Consider the following 14,780-nt stretch of genomic DNA (forward strand, 5'->3'; position numbering starts at 1 on the left):
TATTAGCCGAAATGGAATATAATATTCATAACTATGTTTTAACTAGTGTATAATCACCTGAAACTGAGGCTACATCCACGCTAATACATTTTTGTTTTAAAACGCATAACCTTTGCTACATTTATGCAGAGCGTCCACACTACTCCGGCAGTTTCGAGCCCCTAAAGCGGAGACATTTAAAAAAGTTACTGACCCCGTTTTAGAAAATGCGTCACGTGTCTTCAGGTGCTAGCGAACGAAGCCATGAAGCCGACATCTGATTACAAAGCACCCGCAACATCAGGGCGAAACAAAGTGGTATTAACATGAATCAAATTAAAATGTGTTTCTGTTTATCACTACCAAACAGGTCTGAAGTATTGAGGTTGGAAAGTTTTAGAATACAAATAGTTCCAATAGCATCTAAGAGTACAAATGGTAGTAAGCATATGTTTAATCCTGTTACCATTATGAGGGGGTGCTTGAAAATGTTTCTCCTGTGTAAAGGGTCCCTGGCCCCAAAAAGTTTCAGGACCCCTGGACTAGATGACTAGCATCTTATAAATAACAAAACATGCCAATAACTGCTGATGTCTGAGGAAACAAAACAACCGTGTTATTAATTTTGATCTACAGACCTTCCTGTCTTGATAATACCAGTAACTTGAGCAGGTCTCTCTCTCTCTGGCCTTGTAGCATTTAGCACAGCCCACTACACTGTTAAGGGTTAAACACAGTCTCATTGTATTGATCTGGCGCTGTACGCAGTGTTTTACTGCCATGCCTCTATAGGAGGTACCAGAACATGACCTGGTACACAGAGAGAGAAGGCTTGTCCTCTCAGTCTATCCAACTGAGCTGCCTTCACTCAGCCTCACACTTTAAAAAACACCCATTTTGTAATTACAAGCAGGGCAGACAAACGCCTTCTCTCAGGCAGTTACAAACACATATAAAGGCTTTTTAAAAGGACTTTGTCCCAGTAGCTTCATTCAGACTGGCAGACAAGTTCAAGATGTCTAGCGCCGCTCCCTCCCCCCCTCCCTCTGTTCAGTTTAGGAAACAACAAACAATGCGGTTGCTATGGGCTCATATGGGCGCCCCGATACCGCATGTCAGCAGCAGTTTAGACAGCCGACAGCCAAGTTACAGACAGTTCAGTGGGACGGTTTACGGGCCTGGTTGGTTGCTCCTCCTTTTCCAAACAAACATGGAGATACTGCAATTGTCCCGCTCCTCCAGGAGGACATACAAATTCAAGTTAGACCAAGCCTCTGCAATGTTTTTGAAACATTTCATGGAAAACTCTTCTAGTGATAATCATACTAATGGCATTCTTTTAGATGGTTACAAGGTGCTTGAGATACGTTTCTGACATTCCTGAAGATCCTCATTACAATCCTCCCACATCACACTGAATATGTCTTTTGTCTAACTAAATATAAAATCATATCTATGCTGACTTTTGCACTGATTTCAACCGACTCGTTCCAACAAGAAAAAACAACCAACAAACACCAAACGCCAACACTCGCGTTCCCTGAGAGTGAGTGACTGAACATATTCAGAAAAACTTGTATTTTCTTCAGCAATTGTTAAAAAAACAAGTCAACAAAAATTGCTGGCCAGTGTTAGCTAACGTGTTCCGACAATTATTCTGCCTCCACTTACGCTCCGCCCACAGAAATACGTCATCGTGTTGACTAACAGAAAAGGGGTCCATTCCCAAGATTGGTTTGGAAACTGTGTTCAGGGATGAACCTTTACGACCTGCGACATATCAAGTACCTCTGCTTCAACCTTTACGTTAAAATGGTCTAACAAGTACGTGAATGAAATGTGTTGTGTTTTTGTAAAGTAAATAACCTGGTGACGTGTGTTCCTGACTCACCAGTCTCTCCATTTCCTGCTCTCGAAGCCTCTCCTCTCTCTGTCGTCGGTGGTACTCCAGCAGCTCGTCCTCGTTGTCGCTGATCTCTGTGATGCTGTTCTTTCTCTCCCTCATCCCAGGGTGGGGTCTCCCTGCGGACATCTTCCTATGGCTCCTAGGACTGGCTACGGGGGACGAGCCCGGCAGGGAGCCCAGACTGTAAGCAGGTGACAGGGAATTCCCAAAGCTCGCCTTCCGTGCTCCCGTACCGCCGCCACCCTCCATCATCATAGAGGTAGGCGACGGACTGCGGGCTCGGATTCCCCTGTTGCAGCTCGGCTCCTCGGATGTAGATCCGGCCCTGCGCCGGAGCCTGGGACTCTCTGGGATATGCTTGCCCAGACTTGAGGGGCTCTCTGGAGTCCTCAAGGTGGGGATTGTCCCTGGGAGCGCCCCTGGGAGTACCGGCACCCCTCTCCGAGCCATGGAGGGGCTAAGAGGTGGCAGCTCTCTCATACTGCTGCTCCCTCCACTGCCGCCGTTCAGCTCCATGTTTCTCCTGGCCATGCGAGGGCTTTCAGGGGGCTGCAGCGAACGTGGATGCTGCTGGAGCGGCGACCCTTGGATAATGTGGACGATGGGGTCCAGGGGAGGCTGGAAGGCTCTGGTGGGTTGGGAAAGCTGCCTGGAGGGGCTGGAGGCTAGGAAATCAGCTAGACTGGTCTGCTCTCTGAAAGGGCTTTCAGGCCTTTCCTGGAGCACTGTGGTTGTCTTGGTCCTGGGACTGGAGGGAGACGGGGATGGACAGGTAGGGAATTTGGGAGTGAGTCTGGGGCTACTTGGCACAATGTTTCTACTACTGAGAGATTCATTAGAGGACAGAAGAGTCTGTCGGGGGCTCTCAGAACCATCTTGGCCGAGTCCTCTACGGCTTGGCTTTGGGCTTGGCGGAGCCTCTGTTAAGACCTTCCTTTGCAGCCTAGGGCTTTCCAGAACCTTCTGGCCCGCCCCAGCGCTGCTGAAGTTAGGCAGTATGGTCCGTGGCTGGGGTACAGGCGGAGGCTGGGCGGTGAAGTTGTAGCTAGAGGAGCGTACAGGCACTGGCGGCAGAGAAGAACTCTGGTCCTGGGGTCCTCCACTAGGAGACGGGCTTGTGAAGCTCCCACTACTGGCCGCTGAGGGGGAGGACAAGGGAGAGAAGGGAGGGGATGTGTTCTCATAGCTGGACCCCACGGACATAGCCCCGGGGCTGGTAGGAGGGGACAGCAGAAACCGGCCCCCTCCATTGACCATGGGCGACAGGGGGGAGTGGGTAATGGGCTGGCCTCCAGGAGACCTTTTGCCCTCCGAGGAAGAAGGCTGGGGGTCATCCATGACTAGGGAGTCCATGATATCCTGGAGGTCCTTCTCGATAGAGCTGACAATCGCACTGTGTTCAGACTGGACTCTCTCTCCAGGAGCTGGGGGAGACTGGGCTGGACCGGCCCGGTGATTCCCATTGACGAAGCTCTCCGTGTCTGAGGGAAAGAAGACAAGAAACAGCTGTCATCGGGCTTTGTTTTATAAAACAAATAATACAATGGGTAGAAAATAGAACTCAGTTCTGTTTAATCTCTTGTGCACCAGAGTCTGAATTGGGAGTCTAAATTATCCTCAAACTGAAGAATTCAAACAAACGCTTGTTGAACCAGTGTTCCGAGTCATTAAATGTCACACAGTTTACTAAACCTCAGCCTAGCAATATGTCGGAATGGCCTTTCCTTAATCCGAAGAAAATGCAGATTAGGAGTGGGTCAACAAATGTAGCCTCCTTCATATCAAGAGAGCAATCCATCGGCGGTGGGGGTCTTGATGCTGAGAGCTCAGTTGGCCCTAGCAATGAAAATGCAACATCATCTGGCAAGAAACTGCATTGGTCACTCAAATATGTAGCAGCCCACATGTCTGGTAGATTACTTGTAACGTGTGACAGTTTCATTCTACTGTTTACCTGGAAATTGTCAGATGAAGGATGAACCGATTGTTTGCGTGATAACTCTCCAGAGAAAATACTGTCTCGCAGCATTATAAAGCACTTAGTAGTGCTTGACAATGTCATTGTTTGTCTTTCTCACAGTTCTCTTTATCACTGATCTTAACACAAGTACCTCCATGACTCTCACTCTGAGAGTGTAGTACCATATTATCTATGAATTACCCATTATCTATGATAAGGTCTACTGCAAATCTGCTGAATGACCTAACCTTACTCGTCTTTCCCTGACCGATAAAGGTAGTCAAGAAGGTGATAAAACAGGCAATACAGTGCAGTGAAAATTCCACGCATTTTCAAGACTTTTTCGTATTTGACCATGTTTTTCCTTACAGAGGTGCCCACCTTGATGACTTTCCAGAACTAATTTGGGGTGCTATCATGACCGCAACAGGTCATTTATTTCTCGGTTTGGTTTGATACAAACTTTTTTGATCCCCGAGCACAATGTTGTTATTTTTACACATTACACACACAGGCCCGAAATACATACACACATGCACAAACAGGACCTATACACATGCATTAATGGAGAGACATGGACGAGCGAGGGGGCTGCCCATGGACAGGTGCCTGGCCTTTGCCCTACCAGTCCACTATCTGTACTTGGTCCATGCGGGGACTTGAACCAGCGACCCTCCGGTTCCCAAGCCAAGTCCCAAAAATGGTTAGGTTGTGGTTGTTAGGCTGGGTTATAGGTTGTTTCCATGTAGAAAATATCTTAAGAGGTTACTAGTCTGGGTTCCTGTCCAGTAAGGCTGAACAACATCTGATGCATTTGTACGACAATTCAGAAAATACATCGCAAAAGTCCCTGACCTCTCCAGAGAATGTAGTAAATTTCCTTAAACTTCATGATATTTCAGATCCTCCATGTCCAGTCGCAACCTCTTCACCCCTATATTAGATATGAGGTATGTTCAAAATCATCATAAATCCACGTTTTCCAGCCCAGTGTAGAAGCCGTGCAGACAGGTATAAGCATGAGGATGCATGAGGAGGGATTAGTGGTGAGGAAAGAAGGAAGGGAAGGATACAGCCGAGGAGATGAACAGACAGACAGGCCTGTGCATTGGATAGGGATCAGGAGAAAATGTGCCTACATAACCCAATTACTGTGTGGCCCGAAAGCAACATAGGACACGGGCCGTGTAATCTAATCTTAACCGTCCCTCTCTAATGTCAGTATAGTAGATTATTACAACAGAAACGCACGGCCACGTGGGAGATTCACCAGCATGGCCTTGAGGCAGGGATCAGAGCACAGATCGGGTTTTTATTAATGCTAAATGAAATCTGTTTAAATTGACGTGTTGTCTGTTCAAATGGAAACATGAAGATAATTGTAGCGTGGAGTCATCAGTGCAAACACTGAGAGGTAATAGAAGACATCAGAAGAATAGAGCTGTCATGTCCAATAGTGATGTAATAACATTAGAGACCATACAAGATGACTGTGGGATGGAGCAAACCATAAGACAAACATAGAACAGATCAGAATAACATAGAAGTCTCTTAGTAAAGATGATGTCAGAGGGAGATGTCCCAATAGCAAAAACTGCTCTGAAATATAGAAGCTTCACAAATAATGCATTAGCTGTGCTTGTTCAACAGAGATGGGAGCAGCTTCCTGCCTGCTCCCCTACAATATAATGACTCTGCCATTCAATGAAGCTCTGCCTTAATGACAGACTGACCACCAATTAAATCTGCTTATATTTGCATGCAGATTTGACAGCATTTAGGTCTGCAGACTGTCACAACAATTAATTGTAGCAACGCATGAATGTCACATCGTGTCTCACAGACAACAAACCGGCTTGATTGTTATGTACAGTCACAAAACGACGGGGGGTGGGGTGACAAAAATAAAAGCAACCGTTTGCTGAGGGAAAGCCCATGCAATGATGTCATAGGATACAGACTAGCGCCTCGAGAGCACCACGCCAAACTTCATTCAAAAATCTGGCAATTTAATGTTAGCTTAACTGCCGGTAAAAAACTGCGTGTCTAATATAATGTCTTATGACATTTTGTTACACGTGAGGTCCTCTACAATTCGGCATAATTCTATCGTAAATATCGTTTTAGATACTTAAATAATACGCTTGTTTCGTCTGACATCCCCTAAATGTCCCCTCATCAGAACACACAGTGATACTGTGATCCAAGCGAAACAAAATGCGATTATTCTTCTTCTGAATAACATATTTATTGATCACATGAATGCCGAATGCCGACTGTCATCCTAATAAATCGCATTAGGTATGTATTGATGCCATTCGCTGTGTGCACCTTTCCAAAAAAGCAAGTGAACGTAAAACCGACAGATTTTTTAATGGAGTTTGGCGTGTATCACTTCAGCAGTCGGGTTACTCACATGAAGGAATAAAACTGCGACCCCGGTCAGGTTTCAGTGCGGTTCACCTGCTAATATGACAACACACTGAGGCCCACATCCTCCGGACACCGGGTACAGACCGGGTAGTGTGACGGAGCCGTGCCGTGCCTGGCTCCACACACACACCGAGGGAGAGGTGATGTCTCAGCCGGGTGTTGGGGTGCTCGGCACCGCTGCTGCTGCCTACAGGACCACCGTTGTCAAGCTACTCAACACGTAACAACGCTTTTCCGGTCATATACCTTCAAAGTAAAACCATAATATAGACTCATGTTGTGACACACATAAAGTATTGATTAAACAGCCTATTTGCAACAGTGTTCTACACTGGCTTTCTGCACTATACATGTACTGTAGGCTACATTAAAAAATGATGCAAACTTGCTCAGAATAGCTCATTTAAAACACGCCGCTCTCCTCAAATGAGAAATGTTATTTTATTTTGAAGTTGAATTCGTCTCACTTCCGTTGCCATGGCTACCTTGACGCGGCTCTTCCATCTCCAGGGTGATGTGAACTACTGCGAGATTTACAGCTCTGTTTTAAAGAGTCACAGCAGTGGGTTTATGGCTTGTCATTGTTATTGTCTATAAATGTAGATTCTGTCAGTTTTATATGAGACAGGGGAGGCAAACAGCAACAAATGATCCATCTGGATAAAACAAACTGTGGCACTTTGCTCATATTTTACTGGCATGAAAAACTACATTTAGTGGATGAATTGGGAGTATATCCTACCATCATCAAAACAATACAGACTGGTGTCATTCTGTGAGCTTTTGGTGATTAGGTCTGATTACCATAGCAACACGAACAGGAACAGCATCCAGGAGGATGTGGAAAATGTTTTAAGAGTGGAAGTGGATTCCTTTAACCTAAATCAGGGGTCAGCAACCTGCGGCTCTGGAGCCACATGAGGCTCTTCAGCCTCTCTCCAGTGGCTCCCTGTGGGTTTATAAAAATGGAAATGAATAACTGTTTCTTGTTTACATTTTGATTTGTATTTATAATTGTTGTAGGTATCAAAGTACGACGGTACAACGGAGTATTAGGGCCACATTGAGGAAAAAAAAAAAATCTGAAATTTCAAGAAGAAAGTCGTAGTATTACGAAAAAAAGTCGTAATATGAAAATAAAGTCAGAAGTTTAAGTGAAAAAAAGTCGTAGTATTATGAGAATAAAGTCATAATATAAAGTAGTAATTTTATGTCTTATTTTCTTTTTTTCTCGTAAAGTTATGACTTTATCTCTTAATATTACGACTTTTTTCTCGTTAAGTTATGACTTTATTCTCGTAAAGTTATGACTTTATTCTCGTAAAGTTATGACTTTATTCTCGTAAAGTTATGACTTTATTCTCGTAAAGTTATGACTTTATTCTCTTAATATTACAGACTTTATTCTCGTAATGTTACGACTTTTTTCTTAATATGATGAATTTATTCTGGAAATCTCCAATTTGTTTTCCCTCAATGTGGTCCTAATACTAGATACTGTAAGACTTACAGTATATACTATATACTTAGACTATAAGCTTTATAAGCTGTATAATGTTTTGCGGCTCCAGACAGATTTTTTTTTGCTGACCCCTGGCCTAAATAATAGGCCTTTGCATACATAGGCTACAATAGCAATTGAAGCTGCAAACATATTTCATTTCACCATAAACGTCTTTTGAACTGCAAGAGATCAAGCTTTTGCAGCATTCAAAACCCATTACGACACATTTCAAAACCAGTGGTGGAGGAAGTATTCAGATCCTTGGTAACAATACTGCAATATAGTAATACCCCATGCAAGTAGCCCTCCAATGAAAGTGTCACTTAAGTATAAAGTATTTTTAGCAAAATGTACTTAAAGTATCAAAAGTAAAGAAAGGTGAAGTAAAAGTATTCACAAAGCAGAAAAATGTTAGATATATTATATTATTGGATTATTATGGGTGTGTGTGTGTGAGCAGCATTGTACTGTGGTAGGTCTAGTTGGTCAAGGATAAGCTATTCTTTAATTATTTTATATACTTAAAGCAGCAGTAGGCAGATTGGAGAAAATATGATTAAAAAAAGTATTTTTTATAAAACGGTCACTATATCCAGTAGTGCATGAGACAGATAATCTGAAAAAAATCATGTGCCTCTGTGTCCTCCGGTGCTCTTAATGGCATTTACAAGATTTCACAGACCGGAGGTAAACAACCAATCAGAGCCGAGCTGGAGCCTTAGCGTCTCTGATCAGCTGTCAATCATTTGCGAACTCCGATCAAACGGTCAAACTAGTCAGCGCTGATCAGTTCGCGAATGATTGACAGCTGCCTCCGTTGAACGAACAGCCAATAGGAACGCTCTCTCTGAAATGACCTGTGATTGGCCAAAGTTTCCCGTCACGGGCTAGATTTTTTTAAAGCCTGAAAACAGAGCCATGAGGAGGTGCAGAAGTCTAGTTTTCTCTCAGAACACTTGAAGTACAATATGCTGAAAGGTTATTATGGAATTTTTGCCCAATGATGAAAAAAATATACTGCCTACTGCCGCTTTAATCTGCAAAGTAACTACTGTATATTGGTCATGTAAATGTAGCCTAGTGCAGTAAAAAGTAAAATAGTTCCTTCTTAATTGTAGTGTGCAGTAGAAGTAACTTAGCATGAAATCAAAATGCATACAAGGAATTTATGTGTGTAACTTTTCCATACGAAATACTGAGTAGAGGCCTCATTGATCCAATGTGGTGAAATCTTCAGCGAAAACAGATTTTCCTCAGGGATGGAAATGTGGGTTTTAACTGGTTTGGAAATGGAAATGAAGGGGCAGGAAAGAGGTGCCGACTGCTTTCACTGGCAGAAACATTCTGTTTGTTGTCCAAAATTGTCCAGTCCTATTTTATTGATGGACACTTGTTTTCATTGCATAATATTAAAAACATCAGAGATTCCATACTGCAACCATAATAATTGCATCACACGCATTCAGCCATGCCTTTAGCACTGCTTTTTGCAGACTGTCGAGCAGCCCAGTGACAGATACAACAGCCAAATCGCAGGCAGATAAAGGCCTTTTATTCAAAAGCCAGGCTAACACACAGAGGGACGGTGGGTGGGTGCAGGAAGGGACTGGAGGTAGGAAACCCAGGGAGGGAGGGTGCAGAGATGGCAGACAGTAGAATGGAACTGGAGGTTTATAAATAGTCTCTGAAAAAGATACTGTAACTCCAGCCGTCGACCACTTTAAGTAAGCAGCTCAGAGCCACAAAGCCGTCTGCTGGTCAGGCTGAGAGGCGCAGGAAATGTCCAATCAGTGAAGAGGTGGTAGCTGAAAGATGGCTGGCTAAAGACAGCTGGTCAGTGGACCGTCACTGACCTGGCAAAGCTCGCCAAAATGAAATAACAGACAGGTGAGTGTAACCAGCATCATAAAGATACAGTAGCACTGCGGTGTTTCACATGCTCAAAAACAGAAACACAGGACGAGGACATTTAATACTGAAAACATTTTGCACAAATGTACCATAACAGGCCCATAGTGTGTCTTCAGATGAATACCTTTTAGGGATGTCAATCGATTAAATATTTAATCACAATTAATCGCATGATTGTCAATAGTTAAACGCGATTGGTCGCAAATTAATCACCTTTTGTATCTGTTCAAAATGTACCTTTAAGGGAGATTTTAAGTATTTAATACTCTTATCGACATGGGAGTGGGCAAATATGCTTGCTTTATGCAAATGTATGTTTATATTTATTACTGGAAATCAATTAACAACACAAAACAATGACAAATATTGTCCAGAAACCCTCACAGGTACTGCATTTAACATAAAAAAAATATGCTCAAATCATAACATGGCAAACTCAAGCCCACCTTTATTATTACTTGCCCAAAACTGCATGTGATTATCATAAAGGGGGCATGTCTGTAAAGGGAAGCCTCGTGGGTACCCATAGAACCCATTTTCATTCACATATCTTGAGGTCAGAGGTCAAGGGACCCCTTTGAAAATGGCCACGCCAGTTTTTCCTCGCCAATATTTAGCGCAAGTTTGGAGCGTTATTCAGCCTCCTTCGCAACAAGCTAGCATGACATGGTTGGTACCAATGGATTCTTTAGGTTTTCTAGTTTTATATGATACCAGTATCTTCACTGAGCCCGCTACAACTTGAAAATTGCAAGTTGCGTTAATGCGTTCAAGAAATTAGTGGCAAATTTGTGTTAACGCGTTATTATCGACTTAACTTTGACATCCCTGGGACCTTTATATATGCCGTGAAGATAGAAAATCTGATCCTGACAAATTCAACCTGAATGAATAAAAATGACTAAAGTCAGTGAAGGCAGCTCACTGACTGAGGTGTCAATCCAGTGGGAAGCCAGGGAGGGATCAGGTCTTTGTTAAGGTACTAGGGACCTACTGGCTGGTCCGTCTCCACTGTCCGTTCCATCTCCTCCCCAGGCCGAGACTGGGCATTGGTCATTTCAAATTGTGAGAACAGGGGGAAAATCCACCAATAAATACAGGTACATAGGTCCAGTTTCTCATTCCCATCCCCAAAAATCTGCATTGGAACATAGGGTACTGAGTTATACTTTTATAGTGTATTGCTCAAGCCCCAAAACACAGAGCTGGGCCAACATTTTGAACTGTATGTCCAATAAAATTAAAAAGACTAGAAGACCCACATGAGTGAATTATCTTTGTTCCATTATGTGTGGGGAGCCAGCCGGCTCTGCCAGAGAAGGACTCTTGTGTGCATGCTCTATGCGCCAAATCCAGAAGCTGAAAAACTCTTTTCTCTTTTTTGCCCAGTGAGCAACTTTCATTGGAACATGTTCATGGACTAATATGGTGTCCAGCTCGCTTCATCCATCCATGGTACTATCGCAGTGACAAGCTTTTATACTCCCAGCTATTTTAAGGGGTCAAGGAGTCAACATCAAAGAACTAGCGGCGATGGAGGCCGACTGTTGCGTCGCCTCCTGCCGCCTTTGTCTCGGCCAAAAAGTTGCATTCGAACACACTGCAAAGACTACAGCCAAGGGCCAGTTAGCACGTACGTTCTGCGCCTGCGTGAGAGGAAATAACTCTCCACACCAGCAGGCGGGGGTAGCCTGTATTCATCATTCAAAAAGGGAAACCAGAAGACAGAGGACGGCGGATATACGAGCCTTTGTTTTGATACGTACATGAAACAAACGGCGTTTGACGACCATTTTCACACCACTCTCACTCAACCCCTTAGCTTCATCCCAGACGACCATGTTGTGAAAATATCCGTGTATTGGAACGATCAGATGAGATGAAGATGAAAAATGACCCCTCTGTCTTTCCTCACTCCCTTTCTCTTCTCATGCACTAATTTGTTTAAGCTGAGCAGCCTAGATTGAATATCCTACTGCGAGGTCCGGTAGCAGTTGCGCTGGGAAGGTCTGATGACATTATTCTGCATAATAAGCAGCCATGTGCTTCTGTTTACAGCTGTGTGTGTCTGTGCCGGACGGAACACGTCGTGGATAGCAAAAAAAAAAAATATCAAACATGCTAGGCTTTCTGTCGGGACGTCGTGAGGCGTCCCAGACATGGCGTCAGTTGTCGTGTACTATGACACACTACATGAGTTAAAACGCTAGATTTTCGCACACGACACTCATTTGTCATTCCCGAACCAAGTCGATACCCCACGACGGCCAGGTCGGGCTTTAATCGGGCTGATGTCATGTAGTCTGAACCGGGCATTAAGGTTTTACGGCCTTATATCACCAACTGACCATAATACTGCATATCAGCAGCGTTCAGCCTCGATGTACATGTGCTATAAATTGATATCATTGTTTTATTTCAGACAGAAAAGCTGGAAAATTGATATCCTTATAAAAAAAAGTAGGTCAATTGGATTTAGCTGGGTTTGCCCTCCATAATAGCCCCGGCACTGTAATTCATACACAGATAAGAAGTGTAATTTCAAAGTGCTTCCAAGTAGATGTGACAGATATCCCCAGATTATCATGGGAGTGGTATAAACAGATTCCATCTGAAAGGCAACTCGGGAATGCATAATTGAGGGAAATGATACGTTTCTAAACAACGGAAAGCTTTTCATTACTGGCTCGGGAGGTCCACAGCAGAACAGCGTGCCTGTGTGCTATACTTATCCCCTGGTGGCAGGCAGCGTCAACAGCAAACGGAGGAAATAACAAGACGCTATGACAGATCCCTGGTAGTAGAGCTGGCCAAGGAAAGGTACGCTTACAGTTGTGTGGCTGCCAAGAGGAGCGCTCAGAACACACACATATACACACACACCCCAGCAGCTGAAAACTCTGCCTGGAGACGCCAAGAAATGAGATGCTCATAAAACATGCATGGCGTGAACTCCGGCACCAGGTCTCAGCTGGGCACCACTCAGGCTGCAGGGTTCAACGGGTACTGCATTTTAAAGGCTGATACATGACAACAACGCTGTTGTAACAGAGCTGCAAACAGGCATAACAGGCAGTTCATGCCTTCATGTAATCTAGTCATGTTCAAATATGACCTAAAGCGATGAGAAGTTTCTATTTCACAAGAAAATTAAGACACAACATGCTGAACTCACAATTAGACCTTGAAGAGTGGGTGCTGGATCCAAACGGAGAGACTATAGGACAGCATTCTAAGACTTTTAATATTGCCACAGACATTTTGGGCAAGTCGCTCTTCTTCAGCGTGTATTCTGGCAATTTCAAAATCAATATAGGCCTACACAGGTGGGGTTAATTATAGGTGACCGCAACCAGCACAGCCAATACATCCCACCACCTTTCCAGACAGAGTTACATGATGTAGAACAGTGGTTCCCAACCTGGGGTCCAGCCAAAGATCACAGGGAGTGTGCGTGGATTTGTCTGCTAATGTATAACTAAAATTATAATAACACACTTATAATAATAATTTATACAAAAGTCTGTATATAAAATTATTTAAAAAGATATATTTTTTGCTACTAAGTAGGTCACATTCTGTTTAAACTCTGTATTTCTGCACAGTGCCAGATAAAGATCAGGCTACACTAATATTATTAGAATTATACTATTTGTAGAATTCGATTCCAGTGGTGGTTGCGTAAGATTGTTTCCAACTCCTGTGAGCCAATCATTTCCAATAACTTCAGAGTTGTAAAGTCCAAAAGAGAAAAAAAATAGATGTAGTCAAATATTCTACTTTGATCCATAATTGTTGGCGTTTAGCCTTTCAAAAACATAATTTTCACTACGGTTTAAAAACTGCTCACACACTGACGAGTTATGTTCATTAAAGAAAGTTGATTTATTAAAAAGTCTAACTCATTTAATACACTGAAGCACTTTATTCAATTGGAGGATTTTGTTCGAGGATTTGTAATTTTTTTAGGGTGATGACGCCAGAAGTTATGAGGGGGGTATTCAGCTTTTCTTAGTTACGAGTAGGGGGGGCTTCAAGGAAAATAGGTTGGGAACCACTAATGTAGAATACTCAAATGTGAAAAAAAATGAAAACCGCACAAATTATATTCACTTCAAAAGAAACAAGAAAATGAAATGCTCCTCTTCCCATTGGGAATGAGGGTATCAAGGAAGTGTATCAAACACCTCCCTCTGAAGAAGGATTTTGTGGCATCTTCCCTGTCTCTATACCCATGTAGTGTTCATTCAAGCAGTGGTTCTGACTATTAAAGTGCTGAGCCACCGATGATTGATCATCATGGTTACGAATAGCAACACACTTTGACAGATCCTGGTTTTTAACTCTCATTTTGTTTTCCCAACATAATACAAATCAAATGGGTATTTGAACAGGTAGACCACAAATTTAGGGTTACTGTGATTCTGCCCCGACCTTTATGTCAACACCAGATTTCGGATGTGTGAATTGATTTAACCCGACACATCAGATGGTTTGTTACACAGAGCCATCTGAGAATCCGTCATTGAAAGCGGTTTGGAAAAGGGCAGGCATTTTCAAAAAATACTTGGCAGGTGATCGGATGAACCATCTGTCAATCAAACTCTTGCTGAAGCCAGTCGGGAGAAGAACGAAAACATCGTTTCCATTGAGAAAAGCATCCAAAAAGTGTTGTTCTTTGCTCTTCTTTCAATACAGAAATACTCTCCAGTTCTGATAGAACTGATGCTATCTATGCTGACCTCTTCAGAAGCCGCCATTGTTGTTTAGAACAGTTGTCAGTCGCCTCTCCGTGTGGTCACACATATACCTAAGCCACGCCCAGAGCTGCCAGTGATTGGCCCATGCTCTAGTTTGCTAGACACAAACACATTACTTGAAGCCTGACAATATGGATTTTCGTGTGATATGTGATCCCGGGATTCTCGTGTGATCTTGTGACATTACGAGAATCCAGCTGGTAAGAATCAATTACCTGTAATCATAGAATAGCAGTGTATACAATTATGACATGGAAAATTCCCACTAGTGATCTGAGACAGAAAATTATCGGGTTTCTTAGGCAAATCTGACTTTACTAGGTAATC

At 43.2% G+C, this 14,780-nt stretch overlaps 1 protein-coding gene across 10 annotated transcripts in view; it reads right to left on the reverse strand.

The window, feature by feature from the left end:
* phldb1b (pleckstrin homology-like domain, family B, member 1b) overlaps positions 1 to 14,780 on the reverse strand; it is a 104,876-nt gene that overhangs the window by 55,306 nt on the left and 34,790 nt on the right. For 9 of the 10 annotated variants that reach the window (XM_074640131.1, XM_074640141.1, XM_074640134.1 and 6 more), the window contains exon 6: positions 1,871 to 3,366. In XM_074640131.1, the coding sequence (XP_074496232.1) occupies positions 1,871 to 3,366 (1,496 nt within the window). Of the gene's footprint in view, positions 1 to 1,870; positions 3,367 to 6,261; positions 6,489 to 14,780 lie in introns of those variants that run through there. The other variant, XM_074640140.1, reaches the window with a different exon arrangement.

This window comes from Sebastes fasciatus, chromosome 7 (genome assembly GCF_043250625.1).
Source record: "Sebastes fasciatus isolate fSebFas1 chromosome 7, fSebFas1.pri, whole genome shotgun sequence".
Taxonomy (NCBI): Eukaryota; Metazoa; Chordata; class Actinopteri; order Perciformes; family Sebastidae; genus Sebastes; species Sebastes fasciatus.